The 26,996-nt window shown below is 48.2% G+C and overlaps 1 protein-coding gene across 1 annotated transcript; it reads right to left on the bottom strand.

Annotated features, from left to right (window-relative positions):
* Positions 1-22,529, bottom strand: LOC119101524 (sodium-coupled monocarboxylate transporter 1). The gene is made up of 12 exons (XM_037224873.1): positions 22,386-22,529; positions 17,333-17,548; positions 16,582-16,729; positions 11,246-11,420; positions 8,325-8,503; positions 7,811-7,927; positions 7,353-7,482; positions 6,328-6,535; positions 5,796-5,950; positions 1,593-1,789; positions 1,010-1,110; positions 1-609 (listed from the first exon to the last, which is right to left on the bottom strand). The coding sequence occupies exons 2-12, from the start codon at positions 17,532-17,534 to the stop codon at positions 446-448; spliced, it is 1,776 nt and encodes a 591-aa protein (XP_037080768.1). The 5' UTR covers positions 17,535-17,548; positions 22,386-22,529; the 3' UTR covers positions 1-445.
* Between the last annotated feature and the right edge of the window lie 4,467 nt (positions 22,530-26,996).

The following is a 26,996-nucleotide window of genomic DNA, read 5'->3' as shown; positions in this document are numbered from 1 at the left end:
ACTTTGTTTATTCTCACAACCATGCTCGAACGCCTCCCATTTCCACCACAGACGCCAGTTTTTGTGCGAACATCGTTTAATGACAAGCAATCACACACACACACAGCCGACCACCACGAGTACCAGCCGCTACACCCAAACGCATCATCCTTCCTGCCAGGCCAACCACGGCATGGCAGAGCACATCGTCCGCAGGTGCCCACACATCGCACGCGGCGTGTTGGCTCTCGCGGAACTTGCACGCCGTTGTGGATTCGTAGAATACCAATAGCGTGCACGCTGGATGTACATGGCCAGCCATCCGCGTTAAGTCCGCGCGGTGCCGGCGCTCGCGTGGGAGATGGTGCTGCCATCTGCCAGGTTAGTCGCACACTTTCGCGGCTGGCCAACGGGCTTTTGTTCGGTTGGTTAGTGACATCACATGTGATTCAACAACGAAATGATATCAGTTCGCCTCAGTCTGCTTGTACGTGGGCATGGTGAAGATGGGGTTGTCGGCGGCATATCGCGGGTCGGAGGAATCGTCACGTGTGAAGCGGTTGATCCAGTTGAAGAGCTTGTAAGCGAGGGGGTTCACCAGCGATTCGCTCACCTCCCGTCGATTGCATCCTGAGAGTGAATGGTGATTTAGATACAAGTGTCACAGATTCGTGCTAAAAAAGGTCAGGTCAGCAAAGAAATGCAAGCTGTGATGTCACCGACGGCTTTTTGCTGTTTCTGTGTGATGGAACCGGTCGAGCAGCATCGAGTAACAACTGAGAACACATCTGGTTCGCAACAGACACTACTGCTGGTCTACCCGTTTTGGCTATAGACCACTCGCACTTCGCAAGCTTCCCCATACCTGCGAACCATTATCTACCTGTGTTGCTGTCTGAATAATGTATTACAAGGCAGACTGAACTTGGGCCCTCAGAAATTTACGAAAAATGAGACTAGCTTTATCAAAATTCGATCACAAACAAATCGAAGAAGCAATGTCAGGTGCATCGCAGTTGTCCGTACAGACCTGTTAACAGGCTGACGATGGAGCCGATGATGACGCACATGAGGCAGCCGATCATGTTGTACAACTGGTACGAGATGCCGTAAAAGTATTGGTGGAGAAAGCTGAAAAAAAATAGCGGGCTGAAGGATGCATACCTTTTATGTTTTGGCGTCATTGCGTCTTGCTCGTGGAGCGAGCGTGAGAGTGAAAGTGAAAGTGAGCGTGAGAGTGAGAGTGAGAGTGAGAGTGAGATAGCTTTATTGAGAGTGGGATAACTTTATTGAGAGTGAGATAACTTTATTGAGAGTGAGATAGCTTGATTGAGAGTGGGATAGTTTGATTGAGAGTGAGATTGAGTGTCAGTTGCCTTAGCCTTAAAAACGAGGCGAAATTATGCTTAAAGGTAGCCTGATTTGTTTGGTGAACACCGCCTAATCAGTAGATGCCTTCTTTTTAAGCTAACAAAACAAGCCGCTTCGTAATTAGGGAGCGTGGTAAGTCTCGTTATATTTTGAGCCAGATCCTAATGGCATGAATATGCATTCACCCAAACAGCAATCAACCCAAACTCTCAAGCCGCCGGGAATCTGTGTCAGCACCATACCTTTCATCCTCTTCCACTGCTGGCACTGGACTGGTGTCAATGGGTGGCGGCGTGGTGGACGAGACAAGCGACGTCATGTTGCCGGTGCAGCCGGCGATGGAGGTGGGCAGCGGCTCGGGTCGCTTTCCCGAGCCGTAGGCGCCGAACACCACCCACGTGCTGATGGCGCCGGCGGTCAGCATACCGACCACCGCACCCTGCCGGAACGACACGATGCTAGGTCAGCCCCAGTCGGCCGTGCGCTCGACCGCCCAGGTCGTCGCATGCTGTGCATGTGAATTGCCCGGTGGATGGAACTCGTATCTTTCTACGTTCGCAGTGTGAGGACGTAACAGTACGTCGGAGACCCGCTCCGCTCGGTGGGATTGGGCTATGTTGAAAAGATGGGTTCTATTTATCTTTTTGAACGGAACGCAAGCAGAGCGCGAACAGGAGTGGTACAATTTGAGACCGATAAAGTAGCGAACACAGGGTGGCGAATATCTCGTTTGCAGTGAATTCTGTTCTTGTAAATTATTCCATTCACTGTTCCAGTCGTCTCTAACACAGTTACGTTCAAGGGCCAAATCAAGTTTGCTTTGAAAAAGCTTTCTCCCATTGGAGGTCTGGTATGGCTGGTTACGCAGTACGACACTTTTCAGCGAGTTGTGAGGTAAATTCAATGTTTCTTCACGAAACGGGTGTGTCAATGCAGTGATACGGTCCACGTAGACCCCATAGCCTTTGTATGTCAGTGGCACTCTATTGGCATTGAAATTGTTGAGGGGCATGAACTTTGCAGGGAGCTATGCTTATCGCATTTTGCCCATTTGCCACGGAGATACGGCTTTTGTTGCATTCCACAGGTAAATTTGTGCTTGCCTTGCGATCAGTTGAACTAAATTTCAGGCATAATTAGCTAGGCACCATAGCCCTGAAAACATACCTAGGCCAAATGTTGCATGGTATTAGCAATGCAGTCAATATTGGTGCACCTAATCTACAATAGCATGCTAAGTTTTGTATTAAAGGGAGTGTTCAATATTTGAACCGGGTTTTATATTGACACGGCGATCTTGAAAATCATTCGGAGCAGTTGACATCCCTGCCCTTCTTAAGACCTAAACCCACCTGTTCTTGAGCTCTACGCCCGCGGAGATGTGCAGGCTATGTCGGGGGCACTGTTTCAAGATCATGATCCAGGCATTCATGACGCCATAATCCGTCGTTAAAACGCTGCCATCTTATGAGCCGTGCGGGGATTACAGCCAAGACAAAACAATTGTCGAGTCGTTGATCTCTGGCGTTGGTGAGCACGGCTTCCAGATAAAACATCCGCCAATTAACCCAATTAATGTCATCCAAGGTGCGATGACATTACTAGACAATGACCGATTGTATAACATGTTTAATGGAGAGAGAAATTGTGTAGTCTAGAGCAGTTCTTCTACTTAAAAGCACACAAATCTTTATAATTGAGCTTACCTAATCATATCTGATGCTTGCCTCATGATCCTCAAATATAAGACATTCCCTGTATGACAGGTTCTTGACTTAGGTGGTCCATTAAAAGTACCTAGGGCCTACCTAGTTAACACTCCTGAGTGAGAAGTAGAGTGTTCGGGTGTGTTTGAACCTTGGACTCACTGTACACTTCATAACTCTTGACACTGTTTAATCCTATTACTGGCATTCGGCCAACATGAATGCACTGATCGTTTCGCACATGTTGTCATACATTTGGAAGTAATACATTTTCAGGTACAATCTGCATTGTGAAAATTCACTGAATAGCCTGTCCAGCTTTTGACAGCAACAATAGTGCTGTTTCCAGCTATTAATCTCTGCGGAGACAAAATGTGCCGCCTAAGTAAATACCTATAGGATTATTAATATTTTGTAAATGTGGTGCCTGATACATGGGCCTTTTTAATCTGCTAGAGCTTTCTTATGCTGAGCGTTTGACTTGTCTTCATCGATCATTTAAGATGCCACTTTGGAGCGACGAAACAGATTGCGCAACTTGTGAAACCTATCAAAATGTATCGATGGGTGCAGGATGTGGCACACAAGTCATATGAAGACAACACAAAAAGGAAAGCCTTCGGTCAGAATTCGCAGCACACGTAGATGTCCGTGAACTGGATGATTTATTCAGCGATTTATGTTGCGACGGGTTCTGATTTCTCTGATAGCACGTCAGATGGTCAATGATGCATGAAAACATCGACGATACCGTTCATTTTGCAATATCACGTGACTTTCAAGATGATATCAAGGTCAACTCACGAAAAACTCAATATCACGAAGAAAATACGGGCTGATGTAAAACTTTTGTGAATCAGAATACTCGACACAGTATTTCGCGTCCGTAAACAATCCCGAAAGTTCGAGGTCACCTTTGGAGATCAAATTTACGCTCAAAGAATGATGAGTTCCATGACATCAAAAAATACGGGTAAATTTCAATGAAATGTCATTTTCGATGCTCTCGTGCCGCAGTTTATCATATAGCACGTTTTCAGAGAAATCGGATCTCGTCGCTGAATAAATCGTTGAACAAACCACCAACGTCACGGACATAGGTACAATGGAGATGATATCACAGGTGAACAAGATACATTCATTTGTATCTGTCGTCAAAGGTGAGTAGCATGCATTCATTTGTAGCTGTGTCATTTATTGCACTGACACTTAAAGAGTCAACGGTGATTCAATACCTGTTATTAATGGTCCTGCCTAATATTTGCCATCAGTATCACTACTGTCATGTTTGCTTTTCAGCTTGCGTTACATTCATGCTTTTTATCCACGCTTTTCAACGGTCTAGTATGTGGTTTTCACACCCTCAGTGTTTAAAAACAATGCTCGTGATCACCAATGGTGCATACGCCCCGAAACGTGCTCCCCAAGTATTGTGTTTTCCCAGTTTTTTATCGATTTCTACATCCACCACCAAATTTTTTGGTTTTGATAGTGGTTAAATGATAGCTTAAAGTTGTCGACAAAGGCGAGCAATATTAATTCATTTGAAACTGTTTCCTTTATTTCATTGGCACTCAAAGGAACAACATGGGTTCTATGCGTGTTGCTAATAACTGTGCGTAATATTTACCATCGGCATCATTACAGGCAGCTTAGCTTTACAATGTCGGTCTAATTCGTGCGTTTTTTAATTTAAATTTTGGATGGTCTAGTATGCGATTTTCACATCTGCGGCGCTTGAAAATAACGTTACCAATGGTGCTCAAGCTCCCTTTGTCCCAAGTCCTTGGTTTTGCTTATGATTCATTGATAGAAGTTGTTTAGCAGATTAATGGCACGTTGATTAACTTTTCTTTGAATGTACGTGCCTCATGTTTGACATCAGTGTCATGTTGATCATTTTTGCTTTTCAGTATGGATCCGATTCGTGTATTTTTCTCTATATTTCTAGTGGTCTGGTATGTGGTCTTCACACCTGAGTGCCTGGAAACAATTCTTATGATTACTATTGCTACCAAGGCCACCAAAAGTCCCCTCCCCAGGTCCTAAGCCTTTGGTTCCGATAATGAATGGGCACACCTTGATCTGTGTTATTTGTAATCAACTTTAAGTCAGTCAACAAATAAAGTTACAACTCCCCATCGTGGCAGAATTTCTGACCAAAAGGTTAGAGATAAACATAGCAAATGTCACAATTCGTTAAGTTTGATGAGCCATTGGTAGCTATACCTTTGTCAACACCAGATATAATTTTCTCAATGCACATCATTGTTTGCCAACAGCGGATGGGACCGCGAGTCGCTGAGCCAGCGCTCAGTGATGAGCGTACGCCCGCTGTTGCCAGACTTAACGCTGTTTCCAGACCGGTCGACCAGCTACATAAGGATTTAATAGTTTTTACGCTCCGTTCCGTTTCGTTCCCGTTCCGTTCACCCGCTCCGCTCCCGGTGTGACCCGCTGTTTAGCTTCACGCGTACGCCGTGTGCGCGAATGACTTGCGCCATTCGAAAACCGATTCATAGTTGACCTATCTCCGACCCGTATGACAAGCACGATTCAGACTCACATTAGCCGTAGTTTCGTTTTGTGGCATTAGATCAGGGACATGGTTACTCACCTTGCCATTCGAAAACGGATTTAAAGTTGACCTTTCTCTGACCTGTGAGGCAAAGCACGATTTAGGGGCACGTTTGTCGTAGTTTCGTTTTATGACATTAGGTCAGGGACATGGTTGCCTACCTTGCCATTGGAAAACGGCACAAATATCCCCAGACAGAAGACGCCCAGAATTGGACCGCTGAGGGCTCCATTAATGGCCAGCGACGCCTGGAGCACTCCTCCCAGTTGGCTGACCATAAAGGCCAAGCCAATAGCCAGACAGCCGTACAATAAACCTGTAACAGAAAACATTGCACGATGCACTCGTACGAAGTGACAACGAGGCAATGCTAATGTCATGTCTAACAGTTCTGTACTGGCGACGCAGTCTCATTCCAGTTCTTGCAAACGTCTCATACAAGTTCATAGTCGAGTGGAGCTTGTTGTGGCTGACCTTGTGGCACTGTAGTTAGTGTAAAATACTTTGGTTACGGATGACTATGCGGGTTAATGCCGATTAACTAATTTTTACTGATATCATACTCATGATGACAATTAAACATTTCCACAAAGTTCCCCCTTGTTTGGTTGAACTGCCCGCGGACGTGTGAAACAACGCCCCTTGATTTTACATATTCGCACGATGCTTCGCAGGCAGTAAATAGGCTCTTACTAATAAGGCGTGTTGTCCACGACTGCCTGACTTCCGACATGTCTTTGAAGAAGCTGATGTTGCTGAGGAAGTCCTGCCAGGTGATGGCTGCTAGCGAGTTGAGGCCGGACGAGATAGTGCTGAGCGCTCCAGACATGATGCAGGCCACAAAGAGGCCCGGCAGACCCGTGATGTAGGACATCTGGTCCAACACGAAGTAGGGCACCAGCTGAAACATCAGTTATTTTTTTAACCCTGGCGCGGCAGTTGAACATATCTTTGCTTTTGTGACGCGTGCAGATTGGTTTGCCAACAGCGTTTGTGTCAGCTTGCCATGTGGAATTTCCATTCTTACTGTACATCATTATTTAGATTATGCATAGCCTTCCTCACTTCTGTGCCCCTGTTGAGAAGCGCTCCGATATGTTGTGCTCCGATGCAGTATTACATGCCGTAATCGGCGTCTCTGCATGATTCCAGCGTTGGGAAGACGACTAACGAAAAACATGCCTTAAAATAATCATAATAATCACAAAGATGAACAACCGCATGACGCCACATTTGAAATCATCGTCGCTCGCTCACTAAGCTTCTGCTGAAGATGCAAACCATGCCATGGGCCTTCCTGTCTTAAGCCATAACCTCGCGAACTAACAACCTGTCGCAGCGTTGGTACTACCAGGCGATTGGCCTTTCTTTGGGTCCGTGGTGAGGATAAAACTGTGCAGAAATATTTCAGACTGCGGAGAAACCGCATGGAAAAAGATACGCCATGAATCGTTGGGGACAATGGGAATGTGAGGGGGGTACAAATTTCTGCCAACTGAATCCAGGCACGATTTTTTATCTCACTTAGTCCATTTGGGTTCATCTGAACACTTTGGCCTGTTAGTGAGGTATGCACGGTTTAGTCGACAATCTGCAAGTTGTAACATGTGATGGTTGCGATTCAAACGGAATGAATCCGACTGTGCGTCGCGTGCAAGCCTGAGCTGCGCGTTCAAATGTGTCAGAAGGTGCTGTTGGAGTCACTGTACCGCCCGCACCTGATCCTTCTTCTCAATGAGACCCATCTTGAGCGGGTCGCAGTCGGCGTACGTGGCGAAGATGGCAAGGCCGGTCAGGCATGCCAGCGTAATGTACAGAATAATGGCCGGAGCATTAAGAAGACACGCCCTGCAACAGACGACTTAACATGTTGCATTGACATTTGAACGACTGGAGGTGCAAGTGCTGGGCAAGACTTGGCATTCAGTTGTATCATTTGTTTCGTTATTGATGTAAATTGGCGTTATTAAAACTGTCAGAAGCAATCGTCAACGACTTAAACTACTTTCTTACTTGTTTCTAAGGAAAAGAACACCCCTGCCCCACTCCACTGCCCTACTGAACTATCCAGTGCAGTGGAACACCAAATACATACTATACCGGCGTGGAACCTTATACGGCAAAACTTTCGTTGACAGTTGCAACTTGTGTCCAGGTCCGGCAGATACTGACTCACACTTTGGCGGCCCTGAGGGTAGGCAGACTAAGGTAGCGCTGTATGGAGCTTTGATTTACGCCGAACACGGTCGTCCAAAGAAACAGAGTGCCGAAGAACAGGTTCCAGAAGTTGTGCCTGAAAGCGGTGTGGCGGTTGTCCCATTACTCGCAAACATCCACCAGACGTTTCGAGTGCTTGCCCAGGGCATATTCCTGCAGTTATCTGTAGCTTTTTAGTATAAATGGATGGAAAGTCACAAGCTGTCCTATGTTGCACTTTGGACGGGGGAGGGGTGCGGAGGGGGACACGGCACTGATGTATGCGGGCTAAGCGTTGGCGACCTGGCGTTGTTCTCATTTCTCAACACACAGTTCTCATGGCTTTCCCGCTGCGGACCCCCCCCCCCCCGTCGGATAAGCGTGGACAGCTGCATGCCGATATGATTTTAACAACTGGGTACTGTGGCAACGACACTGATGCGTAAGCATCATGTGCCGTAACTTTGTGGTGTGCTCCACGAGACAGTCATTACCTTTGCCAAGGGTTGAGGGTAAAGTCAAAGAATGTCATTCTCTGGTGTTCTGCGTTGATATAAAAGATATTGGTGAAGCCTCCCACGTTGATGGCGCCCTGGATGATGATGGCCACCATTCCAGCGGCCATGACGATAGCTTGCAGAACATCAGCCCAGACCACGGCCTTCAGACCTCCCTGAGAACCAGATGCCAGATTATGACCTTCAGACCCTGTGGGACGAGACGCCAAGCTGTAAGTCGGCATGCTTCAACATGGGGAAGCACTTCGCGGGCAAACGCTCGCCGCGACATGTGTGATAGCTAGAGATCCCGTGGGGGTCGAGTGGAGGACTCCATGGCCGCGACAAATCAAAAGGTTAGGGGTCTGATGTCCAAGGATCCTTAGGGAAGACTTCCTTCGTCTCACATAGCTCGAATAAAAATGAGTGTTTTGAATGAGAAACACTGCATGAGTTTATTTAGTAGATTAGAAGATCAGGCAGTAGCACATTAGTCCCCCCTACATGCTCAGCGGACGCCATATGGCAGCTCCGAGCCCCTCTGGCCGTTCGTTGGGTCATTTCTGGCCAGTGGGGGCGCACTGGTCGCTTGAAGGTCCATTGGTGGCCTCTCGCCTTTCAAAATCACTTCATAACACCAAGGGGATCTCGCGGCTACCCAAGGGCGGTTTTGCGGCTCCAGCATCGCATTGTGTGCTCAGGGTCCTTGGTATTCACGGCCTCTATTGTAGCTGATGGGCCGTTTTATTTGCTCAGGGCCTTTTGGGGCATTGAAGAGCCCCTATGGCTACTGAGGAGTTCCTGACCGGTAACATTCTTCTCTCCCTGCTCAGGGGCTTCTCTGGCTGCCCAGGGCCACTTCAGTCGCCAATGGGCACCTTTGATTGCTCAAGGGACCCTTTTGGCCACGTAAGTGTTCATCCGGCCACTCGGGATCCACTAGCTCGTACAGCGGCCCGTTTGGTCGCCAGGGCCATTTAGCAGTGCACGCGCGACCCTCTGTACACCCGAAAGTGCTATTATGTGCTCAGGATGCTCTTCGCCACTCTTATCGCTCAGGAGCCCTTTTGGCTGCTCCTGGGCCTTTTCGGTGTCTTGTGTGTCTTTCCAACCTTTTTGAAGACCTCTGGACGCCCAGTAGATGAGTAAACGTCCAGGGCTCTTTGTTCAGTCAGCCGCTTGCCGTTCAGGGGCCTGGTAAGCCAGCAATGGACGCTCTAGCCACCAAGGAACCCCCAGCGACCGATGTACCTCTCTGGCTTCTCAGGGCACGCTAAACGCTCAGGGCATGGCTGAAGATCCCATGGGGTTTGGGGGACCACACCCCTTGGCCCCGGAAAATCTCATGGACCGTTTGTCTTGAACCTGGGGTTGCGATGTGTCCAAAGCAGGGCCTATGAGAGTCCAAGTCGGAGGTACGGTAAGTCCAGGTTGTCTCTTTTACAAGGCTTTTAACCTTGAAGCTTCCAGGGCCTTTTTTGAAGGGCTGTTTTTGAATCGCACAGCGCGAAGAAAAAATGTCACAAAGGAATACAAAAACCGAAACACGGTTTTGTGTCGAAAATGAAGCTTTCAGAGCCATACTCTACTCTGATGGAATGCGCAAATGCGGCAAAACTGGATGCCCAGACTGACGGACCGACTGGCGGAATCCGGGTGCGGCCACATAAATCTGTGATGTGCTATGACCCTTGAAAATGCTAATGACACCCATACATAAGTCAATTCTGGTCTTAATGTTTTGGGCGGAATCCTGCTTTTAAAACGGCGTTGCCGGTTTCCACGTTTTTACCCAAATTTTAGGGCACATAAGGTTCTGAAAGATATAGGTGATTTGTTGTGGCCGCTATTGGAAAGGTTAACGATACCCATAGAGACCCAATTCCAGTTTGAATAGTTTGGTACTTTAAGAGGTGCACAAAGGTGCAGATACTACTCAAATTGTTGTGGCTATATAAAATGACACCAAAATAAAAATGGGTCACAGACCACCTCAGGCGTTATTACGTTGGTGAAAGCTGGGTATAAGTTAGAAAATTTGGAAACGCGTGTCAGGCTATTATTGAAACGGCGCCAGGCACTGAAGAAAAATAAAAAAATGCACGCCTTCCGTGTGACAAATTGGGCAAAGAAAGACGAGCTGAGCTTCTGTAATGAAAAAGGTGATAAGAGTCGGATGGGGCAAGCAGTTATTCGGTTGTGAGAAGTTGGTGTGTACACATATCAGGCAATCGTTCCAACGGCAACAAATGCTCGAGCTTAAGCCAAAATTCCATGCACGTTCGGCTCGTCAAAAAAGGTTTACAACTGCTACCAGATCTGAGTGCTGTTGTTTCACAAGCCCATGCCTTTTGAAAAATCGAGATCAATGGATCTGTCTGAAAATATGGTGGTCAGAACCGAATTGTTCTAAAATTGGGAAGGAGAGGGTTGGGCCCTTTTGTGATGAGCTGGGTCCCAGTGGCCCGTTGCCCCGGGATCCTGTACCCCCACGCGTTCCCGCCAGTAATTTGCATTCCCATTGGTGGGCTGCTCTGAAAAAACCAAGCGCAGCTTAAGCATAAATTTGAAGGTCCATGTCAAATAACAAAACGATGCATCGCTAGTCGGCATGGGATAGAGAAGCATTTGGTGGTGCCGTGTGGCTTTCTTTCAGACAAAGCAAGAGACCATAGATGATACTCAAGAAAGAGAGACACCGCAGTTTCCACGGTTGAAATCAGGATGCGAACCATGTCCTGTCCCTCGACCCTCCCATTCCGAAGGGGACATGCACTATCGCCCAAAGTCCTCACTGAGCACATGTATTGCTATGTCCAACTCGCCCTCATGTGCAAACAATTATGATTTAGCTTTGGCAGTGAAATAGCATCCCACATCCGTCGAGAACTACTCGAACAAGCTGCCATGCAACTCACGAACGTGGTGTAGAGGGTGCCGACGACTGCCGTGCCGATGATGCTGGCCTCCAGGGACAGAGTGGTGGTGAAGCTGAGAGCGAGGCTGGGAGCGTAGAGTGCGATGGCCATGTAGAGGGACGTCCGGACGAGGTAGATCAGCACGCACAGAGCTCGCAGGACATTGTTTTCAAACCTGGAAAGAGTTAGAGGTTATGAGATGGTTTGTACTATCAGGTTATTTAACCTGTACATAGTATCCGTGCATACCTGTACTTAGCTGGAGGTTAGGAGATGGTTTGTGCGGTCAAATCATGACAACATCTCAGTGATTTGTTTCATGGAGAACATTGATGCACGAGAACATTAATTTTGGTGCCAGTCATCGCTTTATTAGCGCCATGTTCTCTTTTTCGAGAGAAGCACCACTTAAAGCACCCTCACGTGGTGTTCCTTTGTGTTTGGCTACATGGCTGCTGGCCCTAAGTAATACGTGACGAGAAACACAAAGGGGCTTGAGATATTTGGTTAGCGATGTTCTTTGTCGTATTAGATCCAATGTAACGACTTTTGGACATTTGCTGTGCTCGAGTGCAGTCATAGCCACTACCCATGAAGAAGGCCAGTTCGAGTGCAGAGTGCAAGCTAGGGTCATTAAGACTCTAGGCAGCCGAGTCAAACGAGTCTTTCAATATTGCCATTTCGTGAGGGGGCAAGCCCACGGAATCTGTAGGTGCGCCCCTGACCAACATTGCTGCCCAGGTGAATCTGAATAGGAATGTACTGCGTATTACAGCATTTTCCCCGTGCTACCCACAATATTTCTCAGCCAAGACTGCCGGCGCGTATAGTTATAACACGTATGGGACCAGATCCGACCAGCGGACGCCGTCGGCACGTGAAAAACACCACCCAGTAAGATGGCGGCTAGCTTTGGCGCTGTAGTACGTAGCGTGGAATAGCTGAAAAACTTCCACCACGGCGACGGAAAATTAAATAACTGTAACTCTGCAGCCGACCTTGAAGTTGCTTCAATTGAAATGAGCACATGTTAGCTCGCCGATTCCAAGAGCAATCAACAGATGAAGCTGTCAAAATAGCACCCCATTTTTTCTTTATCTCGCTGAAAGTATCAGTTTGGGATTATCTTATACCCCTAATTCAGCCGTTCCATTTTTAGAACGATTAGAGCAACGGCCGAGAAGTTGTAGCCTCAGCATTTTTAGGAGATCGACTAACATGCGTAATTTTGAAAATCCGTGGCTCGAATAATTTTATCTAAAGTGTACAGAATTGAACTTGCAGTAATCTAATGCGTCTTTTGGCTCTTTTGAAATTTGTGTTTACTCAAATTGTACTTAACTCGAGGGGAAAATATCAAATAGCTTTCAATACGAACTGTATTTGCATATTCATATCTGACTCTAAACATGTGCACCCGCATCAGTGCGTGTAAGCTGCACATGCAGCGAATCACATGTCACCATGAGTCGTTTGCAATGGCGTGGTATACTGACTTGACTCGAAAAAATCATGCAACACAGCGACTTAATGCGTGACATGATCCACTCATCTGCGAGTCAACTCCTTCGACATGCTGGCTTTCGCCCACATATTTGGTCTCCGAAAGCTCACAGTCACATATACTGTCCAACCGTTACCACATGTCCCGCGTCGGTGGACAGGTGGTGAGCCCTCAGGGTCATCGATGTCACTGGTAAGAACTTTTGAAGGCTCTGTGTGCCCTTCACCGTGATGGCTTTAAAATTCGCTCTGTGTGGTGGTTCGCGACGCTCGGCACCTCCTCTTCAGATGTACACATGACCATGATTTTGCTGACCAGCTTATTCGACAGAAATCTAAACACGTCCCCCGCCGTCATATTTGGCCATCTTGGGTGCGCCTGAGGTTCTCTCGCGTTATGCACGCTTAGTCGTGCCCGCCGCAGGCCTCCTTACCATGCGACATGGCAAAAATGTTCCCCACAGGACACCCGAAAGTCGGCCTCATGGTGCCACACGTGAATGAAGTTGTACTTATTTTTGTATCTAGCGGCATTGCCGTCCATGTGATAAAGGCTGTTGTGCTTGGACACATAGGCGCGAAGATCTGGTACAAGTCGTTGCAAAAACGCACGAACCGTAGTGTTGTTATGCTTTGTACCACCAGAGATGAGACAGTAGCTGCGATGGCGCAGCACACGTTCCTCCCGTCAGCATGCTACGAACGGATGCACAGTGCACTGAGGACAGTCCAGTGGAGGCCATGTGCCGCGTCTTGCAAAACGAATGGGTAAATTTCAGAGAAGTCGCCCTGAGCAACCACTTCGCCCTCGTTGGCAGCAGCCTTTAGGTGGACAAAACACAGACCCTGCCATGAGCTACAACGTGGTGTCCGGTAAATTTGCTGCGATTTGCTGGCTAAGAGATCTCATGATGTCTCCCTTTGTACCGATGATTTCCAGTAGCGTACAGAAGTCCGTACCCACCCACTGTTTATGCCGAATCTCACCATCCATATCACCATCAGTGGTTGTGCCCTCTTTGTCGCTATCTTTTGAGTTGTCCGAGAGGATATAACAAATCCATTAAAAGTCGAGCTAAGAAAGTCCATTACTTCCTCCCTAACCTGACAGTCCTCACAATCCTCCATCATGCGGCCACAGTTTCCTGTGTCGCATAGAGCGTGATTAAGGAGTTAACTATATTTCAAATCAGGAACGCCGGGAGTGGATATGAGCAGTGTTCAATTTTGGTAATATGTACACATACATGCCGGGTGCGAAGTGCAGGAAATGTTGAGAAACCAATAGAAGCCTTTTATTCTTGCTTGTGGACGTCATACACTTCACGTAAGTTCTCCAAGACAAGTCTTTTTTTGCACTCTGTTCGTGGTTCCATCGAGTTGCTGGACTGTTGCACAGTCGCGCTTACCCGATCACCCGGTTCGACCCGCAAAAAAGTTTTACATTCTCTTTGCGTCAGGAATGCTCAGGTTTTTCTGACCTCCGGCAAGAGGTCATATGGCCTTTTTAGTTGACGACTCTTCCTGCCCATCTACACGGAACCACTCCTTGTTTGTACCCCGCCGGACAAGATGCAACTCTTCGCCTTCGTAGCTTTTTTGCGGTGCGAGAAGTGGGCTGGAGAAGCAGCCCATCGACCATCCGCTTGTGACTCGGAAATGCTGACCTATGCTTTCCTTCCAATTCATCAAAAGCTACAACGTACGCAACGTTTCCCTGTCATTCGCAGTGGCGTCACCAGGCTGCCCTACTTGTCCCACCCCCCTCCCTCCTCCGCAACTTTGTGGTACTGCCATGATCACTCGACCGGGCCCTGTGTGAAGATGAGAAACGTGAACGGTGCTATTTTGTACCTGACTAGGATTTAGCTTGCTTATTTTTATCTTACCGCAATGCAATTTATGCTCAATTTTGCTGGGAACGGAGGGACCCCTATTACATTCGTATACACTTGTACCATGAGCATACGGTGAAATGATGCATTTTCCCAACCAATAACATGCTTGACGACAATGGCTTTTGCTCCAGCGATATTTAAGAAATCGCTAAGATACCCGCGCATGGCTGGTTTGGAACAAATGTGTAAGATTTTTGGAACAAAGACGCAGTTTTCTTAGTTCTTCCCGTCATAGAAAAAATGCTTCGCAACTTATGCGGCAAAAATTAACATTGTAAATGTCCATACGCTCAAAATAGGTCACGTAGCTCTTGGCCACGCTTTCACGGCCTTGAAAATTAAATGAAGAAAAATTCGAAAGGAGTCAAAAGATACAATGCTGCATAGCAAGTTAGGCAATGCGTAGCTTGGTGTCATTTGAATAATTATTGGTCGTCTTATAGGCACTCTAAGAGGTCTTTGTTTGCTGGCCTCTCAAAAATACCCGAGGCCATTTAGCCCTTTCAGCGTTGCTCCGCTTTTCTCAAAATTGTACACTTGGTTTCAGGGCATAAGACAACCCCCTGTAAGAATTTTAATCAAAATATGAAATTTGGGTGTTATACCCTGTCGCTTTGTCTTGGAATGTCTCAGCTGCGTAGTTGAGTGAAGGTAAGGCTGCATTAAGTCTCATAAAGGGTAAAAAAGCTCCTCAAATAATGAAGAACCAGGCTATTGCAAGTTGCAGACATCAAATATCTCAAAAACAAACGTTCATCCAAAGAACTTCTGCATCGCTCAGCGCTGGCCTTCTGGTAGGTTGTGCGTTATGCACCGGATGTTTACCAAAGCAAACCTTGCTTTGGAGCAGAAAACTCGGAGTCCAGCTTTAAGCAAGACCTCAGAGGTTGCTTTTCGGTTAAACTTCCAAACTAGGATAACCACAGACCTGGAGTAAAGGTTATCGTCACACCATTGCAACTGCAATAAACTCGATGCACCTGAATCAAATAATTGCATCTACGCAGCACAAACGTCGCATAAAGTGAGTGTTTAACCTTGGCATGCTTTCTTGGCGTATTTAAAAACATACTATAGTCATGCTATAAAACAAACTTCAGGACTAGTTACACCTACTCATGAGGCTGGGTGTTGTCACTGCAGCACGGTCAAGACATAATTAAGATATCAATTTAAATAATTTTCGAGTCCAAATTACGCCGTCAACGCTTTATAACAGTACTACGCTTCTCCTGCAGTTGCGCGATCGTTGTCGTCATGACAACCGCCGTAGCACCTCCACTGGTGCAAATTCAAGAACATTTGTAATCGGTCCAGCGGGCGGCACGGGGCCGTTAACGAGTGGCGCATTTATTTAAGTTTGAACCAGTACGTCACTATGGACTATGTGAACTCTCATTCCCAATCCCAAAGTACGCCTCGAAAAGAGCCGCTGTGGTAGGCGCCAGGGTGGGAAATGAAGGCCTTAGTATGATGTTTTAGGTAGAATTCGCAAGGTAATATCTTCATGTTCACATGTCTATTTTTCTCAACATAGTATTTCAAGCCTCCGTGAGATTTGTTACCTCAATATTGGGACAAATCAGCGTGCTGAAACCATTACAGAACACACACGTCGTACAAACCGAGGCAAACTAAATGTGATACTCTCATAGTGGAGAGGAGAGAGTCCAATAAGATTTCTCCTGCAGGAACGGCTACTTTAAACAGAAATTCTGAGCTTTTCAGAAGGATTTGGTGAAAACTGGTATTACTGATCAAATCATACGTGTCTGATCCAACAATAAGTGGAGGACACAAGGTGGCACGCTGTATCTAAGCCGAGTCTGGAAGGACTGACCAACGTGACACACGTGTGTGAAATACACAACGCTCAGCACTGCATGCTCAAACTAGTGGTGAGCTGGCCTGGCCGACACGGCGGTCGTCACTGACCTGAACTCGAGGTACTCGTAGACGGTGGTGATGCCACAGCGGTAGAAGATGGGCACGAAGAGGATGGCCACGGCCGGCAGGAGGGCGGCGTAGGCCAGCACGCAGATCCAGTACTGCGCGCCGTTCATGTACATCTCCGCCGGCGAGCCTGCCCGAAGGAGCGCAGCTCGGTTAGTACGACATCGCTCCTGCACGTGAGCGGACGACGAGAATCCAGCTCGACATCGAACGAGCAGGTTCCATTTCCCGCCGGTGTTTGCATTTTGCGCATTGTTTGCCCGCCGGTGTTGGTGATCCAGAGAGCTCTCGTTGTGTTTTCACCAAACGTACTGAAACGGCAGGAGGAGCCCGCAGGACGTTTCGGGCGCACATGCTGAAATATGGGAAAGTCATTCCGCCGCTGCAGACCCAGACCCCATACGGATGCCTGTGGTGCTGTGAAATTTATACGGGCGCGTCCCTGAGAAGTGCGGTTTGCGGGGGGATGGTGTAATCGAGTGACATTTGAGTGTTTCAGTTTGTAGTATACTATATCAGCTATGGTCTTCATATCTTGTAATTCGTAAAGCACATGATATGTCAGATTTTATGTCCACGTTATGCTAAATAGATAAATATAATATTTTTAATTAAGGCATATATACTGGACTTCCACACGGGATCGAGCGATATTTGATCCTGGATTCCCTTTCCTAACGTCCTCCGGCCCGTAGCACGACACTTATACATCTGGTTCTCGGCCCTGTCTTACCCAGAATGAGGATGGCTGACAGAAAGCTGACCATGATGGAGACGGCCACCGGTATGATGGACATCTTCCTGCCACCGAGCAGCAGGTCTTCGTTCGTATGCTTGCCGCGGATGGCATGGTAGACGCCGATGAGCAACGATAAGAGGAGAACACCTCCGAACACGCAGTAGTCGACGATGCTGAAGGTCTGGCGGGTCGTCATATCGTCCGCCGGGTCTGAAAAGTTGGAACGAGTTAATGGCTCCACGCCGCAAGATAGATACGAATGTGGTTGGGTTCTATCCGACTTGGTGCTGCCAAAGTGACTGGCATCCCGACCCATATCACCGGCTTCAGAATGACTGGATGTAGCATCAAAAGCCGGGTACTGCTTCCTGCCTTCTCAATTGTTTGCACGCCCACCTGCTCCACCAGTGCTGGGTTTGTTCTCGTCAGATATCACGTTGCTGAAATGTGATGGTTGAATAGATAACAATGTTCTAAAAGTAGAATCCCACCTCTACAGAGGCGGATCCAGAGGAAGTTTTAATGTTAGAATCGCATTTCTACAGTAACGGATCCAGAGGTAGAGGCGATGGGTCCAAATTACCCTCCTTTGGCCGAAGCGGCACCAAGATCTCATGGTGAAGGGGCACCAAAACCCTCATTTTTATGCATAAAATCTTTATGTTCAGGCTACACCAAAGGGGCACCGTAAACAGCCGTATGTCTTAAAGTTCAACATAACAATACAAGAAAATTGACCTATAGAAATGGGGTGGACTAAATCCAACGGTCCATTCTGGCGGGAGGTATTTTACCCATTGAAAAAAGAAAATAAGATGGCCCGCATCCCGGGACCTATTTGTAAAGGTAGGGGGGACACCGAGCTCTAGGGGGCGCGACAGTGGAATTTGGCCCCTCCCTTGATAAAATCCTGGATCCTCCCATGCATCTCCATCACAATTCTGTATTCGTGCATATTTGAAGGTTGTGTCGTAGTGTAATATATCATCGCTCAATTGAGTGTTTTACAAATTTTAATATATCAATTAATCAGCATCCAGTTAATCATGTTGTGATGTTTCGCTGTAATCGCTATTTTCGCTGTTGTGAGTTCCCTTTGTAACGCTGCACGCGATCGCATATGATAAAAACTCATCACTAAACCGTCCTGCTTTTGGTGATTTTATGATGCCTACAGCCAATCTTTTCTATTGCATTGCCAACACAACAGCAAGTGTAACAGGGACTTCACACAGGTGATGTAGTCGGGAGTCCACGAGCATGCAGTCACGCCCATCTTAAAATATGCATTTTAAAAACTTTTGTGTCGGAGAGGATCCTATCATCAGCATTGGGCCTTCTGAGATTCGGGTGGCTTGAGATGCAGAACAAAATGCAGAGTACAGGGAAGCATACTTGGCGAGGTCATGTCTGAGATGACAATATGAGTGAATGTAAGGCACGTGTCAGTTTTCTTAGACTGGCAACTAGCAGGAACACAGCTAGCCGAAGACCGGTGATGCCGACGTTTCGGCACTTTGATCAGCCCGCACTTTGTGGTTGTTTCGTGCTCTTTTGGATATGCACTCTGCTTAAAGGGACCATTTCACATTTGTTTAGGGTGATGAAATACCAATCTTGTACAGGGTAATGAAATCGCGATCATGTCTAGGGTACTGAAATAGCAATCTTGAAGACCATTTGGTGCAGTTCACAGCCCTGCCCTTCTTTAGACCTGAATCCATCTAGCTCCTGGGCTGCACAATCGTAAAGGTGTGCAGACTACTTCTTGCCGACTATTTCAAATTCACCCAGGTATCCATGACACCATAGTAACGCCATTCAGACCCTGCCATTCTATCGATGATCGGTCAATGAAGGCTAAGACAAAAATCGTTCATAAGTCGTTCATATCTCTCGTTTGTGAGCACGGTTTCCATTTCTAACGGTTGTCAATTGGCTCTCAATCAATGTTGTGTGAGGCGCGATGACCGTGCCAAACAACGACGCATTGAGGAGCATATTTACTAGATAGAAAAATTGTGTTGTCTGTAGCAGTCTTTCAGCTTAAAAGCATGCCAGGAGTTATTCGGGAGCCTTTTGTCATCATGTCGGTTGCTTGTTCCAATATTTCTAACTGTGGAAAATGTACTTTAACGCTGTCGGCTACAGCAACGTTTGCAAATACCAGCCCTTTCGCATAAACAACGGTCCGTCAAGCTGTGCGCGTCGCGTTACCAACATGCTCGGTGCAATCTGTCGCCAGCTGAAACGCACCATGAAGAGTGAGCGGTGTGAAGGGCCGAAAGGGGACATGACGGCACTTGTGGGTGAACGGTGCCACTTGCGGTTAGTGGGAAATTCTGGAAAAGCTCCTGAAGTATCCTTGTGTATGTGCACAAAACAGTAGCGTATTGTGTGTAACCTTATCTGCGATTAGTGACGACGTGCTTTTAGATGGAAAATCAATTAAGAACTTAACTAACTTAATGCTGTGACCATCTCTTTGTCAAGGTCACGCCGCTTGTGTGCTTTGCTCAGGCGCTGCAAGACATTTATCGCAAAAATCGCACAGATACTTTTATTCTGGTATCACGTCGAGTGTGGGTTTGTCACGCAGTAGACGTTCCTGAACGCGGTCATTCATTGACTTGCTGTGTCTCGACGCAAATTCCGCGACCACCAGTCGACAGCAAGACACGCGTACACTCCCGGAGCCATATCTCTATAATGAAGTGCCGTAACGACACAAAAGCTGCACAGCCACATAGATTATTGCCTGGTCCATCGGATAAGTGTAAGCTTTTGGCGCCACATGACACATGGCACGTACAGACATGTTGGAAAGCCGGAATTAGCCGTTTTTGACGGCTTTTTACGTTTGGGTCACATCTCGACTCCCAGAGCAGGTACAGGCATGAGTTTAGTTTCCCAACATTCGCAATTGCGGTGCGTACAGTTTCAGCGTGCGTCGCAAGATTTGCAACGCACCATTGCGCTGGAAATTGTAGGACAAGTTGCGAGCTGCTAAGTTTTAAAAGTTGGTGGCAATGCCATCCGCTACCGCCAACTACCGCCAGCAACTGTCAGGGATGGAGTACTGAAAACTGCAAAAACGTGCTGACCAATTCATTCTGTCTCCTTACGACTCTTTTGCTGATCACATTTTGAAATGATTTAATCGCAAATGAACCAAGACTAATGGGTTGCATGCCAGGTTGTTAAGTCCCAACGGAACGTAAAAGCCCTACGGAACGGAAAAAACCCAAGGAACAAAGGAAACGGCGCTGTCCCGTCTCCCGCCGCCATTGGTGGTGGTTTGAAGTCCAAACAGCCGCCTGTACCCGTGGTTTGTTGCCGTATTTCGCTGCCTCCGACCAGTTATGCCATCTCGCACCGGTATCTCAACAAGTCGTAGCGACCCGGGAGTGGCACAAAAAGACGAGCCACGCAAAAACCGCGTATCACGTGCCAGGCGCACAAGCATGAGTTTTCTCTCCTCCACGGGCTTACACGTCTTGTGCCACATCTGGACACCCAGGACACGGATACGCTTGGGAGTGGCACGCTCCGATAAGGAATATAACGGGGAAGATGACAATGATTTATCACCCGTGTCACGTCTCATAGTGGCCACCAGTTGAACTATGGATTTGGCTATTTTCGACGGGTGTACACGTTTCCGCGATATCGCGGCAATCAGGGCACGAAGTGACCTTAGAGTAGCACGCTTCAGTAGGCTATTCAATGGAAAGTGTGCCCTTCCAAATGCACAGTCCCACGTACCACGTGTCACGTGCACACGTGCTGGCAAGATGGATTTTTAAGCTTATGCCCATTTTCACGTTTTGCACCACATCTCGACAGTTATGTCACCAAGCGATTCGTGTCAGGCATGTATCAATAGTGAATCGAGTGGGCTATTGGATGGCACCAAATTTTCAATCACACGGGCTACGTGTCGTGTTTAGACGAGCCGGCGAGGTGCATTTTGCTGTTTTCAACTGTGTTCGCGTATTTTGCCACATCTCGGCATCCATGGCTTGGAGCGGCACGGAAACGGTATGCATTGATAAAAAATGTAACTGACAGTCGCCTGGTGAAAATGTTAGGTCACACGGGTCACGTGCACACGTGCCGGAAAACGGATTTTGTTTTATTGAAGGGTTTGCACGTTTTTTCGGTGTCTTGGGACCCAGGGACTCGAGAGCGTCATGCCTCAATAGGCAATGTAGGGGGCAATGGCGCGATTCACAATGTGATGTCGCGCTGGTCGCGCGTACACTTGCTGTGGAGATGCACCCTGCCGATTGTGTAGGTTTTCATTATTTACGCCCAATTTTCGTCCCCAGGTTACGTAGCCACAAGGACTTCTGTTCATCTTGTCTCTTGTTATTCCAACAAGCAGTACATATCTGGAGACGGCCGACCGGCGCGAGGAGCGCCAGCCAGAGGCCAGCGATCGATTCGCGGCTCCAACCGTATCATCGCAGCTGTTAACGGACGTGCCGCACACAAACCGCAGCACTTGTGCGTGGCGCCCGGGCAGTAGCGCTGTAAAAAGGGAATGTGGACCGCGGGCGGCAAGGCTATGGATCGAGGGCGAGAATCTGGCCAGCGGGCTGGAATCTGGACAGCGAGCCAAAGAGTGAGCTAAGGTTGGGACCCGTTTTTGTGCGGTATATTATCATTGCTGTGTTCGGCTCATTTATGGATTGTCAGAAAGCGGAACAAACTCGATAGCCACAACTGCGGCTCCTGGCATCACACAGTCGAGTGAATGGACGGGAACGAAACTTCTCCCACATACGTCTCGCGGCATCGATCCTTCTTACCATATCGCCGGTGGTTGCGTGACCAACCGAGAACTGCCAGGCTGGGGTTTCCAACCCTACCGTTATCGCCCGGTAAAAGCTGAGCGCCGGCCGCTGCACAACGCCTTCCCTTTCACCGGTCTACCCTCTAACCTGGCACTGTCAGGTCATGGGAGCGTTTCCATTTCGTCTGCCGCACTCACCTGATGCTGCCGATTCACTTGGACTCTTCCCCCTCGTCCGCCCCTCCTCACCTGACACTGCCGAGCCTTCTGAAGTCCCTCTCGGCTGTATCCGCGTCACCACTTGTTCGCAGTCAGTCCCCAGTCCAACCTCGCCGTCGTCTCCTCACACGGCGACTCGCGCGCTCCGCGGTCCCACCCAGCCGCCGCGCCGGGCGCCCGACACCGTCTCTGGCCGCGGCCGGTGAGCTGCCCGTACGCGGCTGTCGTGAGCCCGACGCTAGCGCCGCGCCGTCACGCGCGGGCGCGAGTGCGGCGCGGGTTCACGCTGCTCCGTGCCGTTTACTGCCCGCAGCCGCGTCCGGAGTGGTCAAACAGGTTACTGGGCCGCGCCGACGCCGCGCTGCCTGTACGACCAGCGGTAGCGGAGGTCTAGAGGACGCCCTAGTGGTTGTGTAGCCAGTGGAAGTAGGGCTCCAGAGGACATCCCAGTGGTTGTACGGCCAGCAGGAAGCAGGGGTTATGTTAGGGTGCGGCGTTCGCGATTCAGCTGCTTGGCGCAGTGGAGTCACGGGCCTGTCCGCGAGCTGTGACGCCGCTAGGCGATTTAAATGATACGCGTGGGTTGAACGCATCTCGAGCCAGCCCTTCGTTAGCAGGGAGTGATGCGTAGATTGATGCTAAAATGATCGAACGATTACAGGCAGGCTGAGCACCGACAGGCCGCCGCGCGACCGGTCTGCGACGCAGTCGGATGAATGGCGAGAGATGTAGACTGTTTCATTGATGACAGGCACGCTGTTCCGTTTATAACGCCGGACGTTTCCACAGTCTGGAACGTGTCCCAGATATCTTCTCTGCTCCCACTAGGAGAAAGTAGGGGGTTGATCAACTGTTACTGGCCCGGTGACGGGGCGAAGGCATGATCTCTCAAATGTTTGGAGCCGGAAAAATAGAACACTGGGCACTACAAAGACTTGTCTAGTGTATTGAACGTCAAAAGTTACTGCTGTCGCGCTCGTCACTATGTTCGGTAACGTAAGGTAAAAGTGGTAGTGGTTGCCCTGTTGTTGCCTTCAGTTGATAACCCGAGCCCCGTGCAGTGCGACACAAGCGTAAACACCGGCACCCCAGGACCCGTGCTATCAACCGGCTGGTTGCGGCCGAGTGGCCGGGGCTGTGGTCTGCGGTGGTTGTGCCGGTCCTGTCGAAAACATCAATGTCGACGTAAAGATGATGAGATGATGTTGACCTGGACTGAAAGGAAATGAGACGCCTCCGGAGCGGGACGGATCACGAAGGACAAAATCTTCGCTTTAAAAAATCTTCGCCAGACATTTCCCCCTGGCCCTCGTGCTGAGGGCCAGGGGAAATGTCTGGTTTAATGTCATGAAGTTGCGTTCTGGCGATATCAGTTCATTGCTGTAGGCAAAAATGTTTTGTCATTATGCGAAAATTGGCTAGTTAGTTAGCCCGCTCGTTCCCCGTGATGCACCTATATCCCGGAATCCAAAAAATGATGTTCATGCCCTGTGTGTTTGATATATGATAAAGACTGATGATAACAAGGCGGTAATGGGTGGAATCTGGTTCGATACGTGATTGTACAAGTGCCTTGGAATCGGAACAGAGTGACTGTTGTCCTCGTTGTATCGATGTGTTGGTGAATATGTTGTAACGCAGGAAGAAGAGCAAATAATTCAACCAAACAAAGTGAAGTGCCATCCGGTAACCAACCATTTTTATGATAATGTTCACTGCAAATGACTGCACATCCGGTGTGGTTATTGGCCTAGAAGCCATCGGTGTGAACAAAGCAAATATTTGGATAAGTGGCAATCAAACGATTAAACACATGTTCAACACAAATTGTGACATTTGGGGTCGTCAGAAAGAAACAAAACTTTTCGAAGGGTTGACTGCCATGGTGGTACTATTAAAGCAGGTGACAGGGAAGAAGACGGTAAAACAAACTGAAGAGTGGTACTGTAGACGGTGGTCATAGGTGCTATGACCAGTCCTAACCGGCGTTACGCCGATCCTTTGTGGCTGTGGCGAATTCGAGGCAAGATATGTACATATTTTAATTATAGGGGATTGGGATTTTGTCGCACTTTTGTTATATAACGTAATGCTTGTTCCATTCTTAAGAGAGCAAGGGGCATAATGTGTACATCAACCCCAAGCGCTGAAGATGGAGAAGTGCGCAGAACTCCCTGGGCAATTCGCAAGACCATGATTGTATGGTGGACAGAGGGTGAAGAGCGCGTTAGCTTCCTTTCACATATACCAAGGAGCCACCTTCAGTGATGGGAAAAGTCAGGAATTATACAGAAGTAATAACGTGTGGCGGCCGACACCGTTCCATAACCCGGATATGCATCTCAAAAACGAAGTCTCTAGATATTTGGAGCAAACATGTTCCACGTGCTTTGGCATCGTTAACCTTGCGCCAAATACAACGCCGAGAAATTTGAAAGACGAAACGAAGGGAAAGTTCGTGTTCATGTAATCGGAGTCGAAAGTTGGGAGCGCCACGCCTATTTCTGCTGAAAATCATAACCGCTGATTTTGGAGCGGGGAAGCGAAACCTGTAACGCTCTGACCGCTGCTGCACCTTGTTTGAGGCGGCTTGGAGCCGCGACAGCGAATTGCCGTACTCAGTTTCCGAGCACCAGATTGCGCGACCGTTCGCAAAAAGTGGTGAAGAAATCGTTCGTAATGAAATTGAACAAAATCGGTGAGATGCAGCTTCCCTGTGGAAGGCCGTTCTCTAGATGAGTCAGGAATGGTGGAGATGCATGTCACACGAAATGGTCTGATGCCGAAAAGAAGTCCAATGAAATAGTGGGCTGACTGGCCTTTAAACCCTAAGTGATGGAGTTTGAAAGCAAGTGCAGATTTAAGAACCATGTTGTAAGCTCGGCTAATGTCGAGGAAACCATCAGTCCTGTGATTTCGATTTTTAAAGGAACGTCTAATGTCAGTTTCAAGCGGCATGATTGCAGTCTATTGCGCTGGATCATGTCGAAAACCACGCTGATTTTTTTGGAGGCAGGCAGTCTTGTTCTACGGTCCGAAAGATGCGCTTTACCACCATCCGCTCAAAAAAATTTCCTGGACAGCTATTAAGTGTAATGGGGCGGTAATTTTATGGGTCTTTGTCATCTTCCCTGGTTTTGGGAGCGATAAAATGATAGTGTCTCTCCATGCCTTTATCGAAATGGGATCGCTACAAATCGTTAAAGATTGCCGACATGAAATGAAGCATATTTTTAGAGAAATGATGGGAAAATAGTGCGATGGACAATTGCCTGCTGAGGTAATGTCGGCGGATTTTATAGCATTTTGGAGGTTCATGAAGGAAAATGGTGCATTTCAGTCTTCCGTAATATCGGAAGCAGAATAATTAGCATGCGAACGAAAACGGCCTTTTGCAAGATCCACGAAGCGTACTTGGTAATTTCCGGAACAGCTACACTGAGCAAGGCTTCCAGCAAGAGCACTGGTGATAGGAGGTGTTGTCGAAATGACTTGATTATTAATGAGTAAAGTCAGTAATGAAAAATGCGTACGTTTTTCGGAAAGTGCCATTACTCAGAGCTGAGCTGCGGCCGTTGAAATCGCCGAGGATGAGGAAGGGTTTCGAAAGCGTGTAACTAGGTGACAAAGCTACCGTGGGAGCTCCGTGTAATCGTAAGTTAGGGCAATGTACAAGGAACATGCATCGATTTTGCGGCCATGAAGCTGCAAAGAACGTGTAACAGCCTGAACGGGTGCGGTAAGTGGAAGGTGTGTGTGTGTAATTTAATTTGTGATATATAGCGCCAGCCCATTGTGGCGACACTCATCGTCTGTGGTTTCGCAACGATGTACGGAATGATATTTGTTTTTTTTAAGTTATATGGGTCAGTGGGACGAAACCAAGTTTCCCGTATGACGATACTGATTGGAGGTAATACTGCAAAAAGTACTTTCATCCCAGACCATTTTGAAACAAGACTGCGACAGTCCACTGTTAGACAACACACATTTAATGATGAGCGGACCCATCCTTGCCGGTTGGTGGGAACCGATCGGACGAGACGGACCGAGGCCGCCCCATCGCCACCCTCCCTGGCGGACGGGACCGACGGTCTTCGCTCAAGCGTGTCGCGAGAACAGTGGAATCGAAGACAAGAGAGAATTTATACTGGAGAGGCCGCGGTCAGCATACGAGTCTGATGATGTTGGCGAACGACTTGGCACGTTGTGACTTCTGTACACCCGACATCAACTCACACTCATGTGTGCCACAGAGCTATGATGAGGCGGGTGACCGGGGCGGGATGGTAAGTCCGGTCAGGCACCATGGACGGCTGTCTCCCCGGACATGGCTGTGCGGGGAGAGTGCCCTTAACAACGGTACTCCACCTCCTTTTTTCAGCTGATGACGATATCTAAACGGGGCGAAAACGGAGCCAGTTGCATTGATAATACGCCCAGTTAGCAGGGATCCCACACAACTGGCGAATTACGTTGGTAAGGGCCCTCTGGATAACAATCCTGGGAGCCTCCTCGGCCGTTCGGCCGTAACTAATCCTAGCAGACTTCATGCATTCGGCGCCCCATCACGCCCTCTCCAAGCATGCGCATGCCCTTGCACCCACGTCACCACACTTATTCTCGGTCAGCACAGGAATG

Source organism: Pollicipes pollicipes, unplaced genomic scaffold (assembly GCF_011947565.3).
Source record: "Pollicipes pollicipes isolate AB1234 unplaced genomic scaffold, Ppol_2.1 Scaffold_4881;HRSCAF=5763_pilon_pilon_pilon, whole genome shotgun sequence".
Taxonomy (NCBI): Eukaryota; Metazoa; Arthropoda; class Thecostraca; order Pollicipedomorpha; family Pollicipedidae; genus Pollicipes; species Pollicipes pollicipes.
This window is presented reverse-complemented; position numbering and strand designations above follow the sequence as displayed.

Coding starts and splice junctions, on each gene's coding strand:
- LOC119101524 (XM_037224873.1), bottom strand. CDS start 17,534: ATGACGACCCGCCAGACCTTCAGCATCGTCGACTACTGCGTGTTCGGA. Junction 6,536..7,352: donor TCATTGAGAAGAAGGATCAG/GTGCGGGCGGTA, acceptor CTGATGTTTCAG/CTGGTGCCCTACTTCGTGTT. Junction 1,790..5,795: donor TGCCGTTTTCCAATGGCAAG/GTAGGCAACCAT, acceptor TCGTTCCGGCAG/GGTGCGGTGGTCGGTATGCT.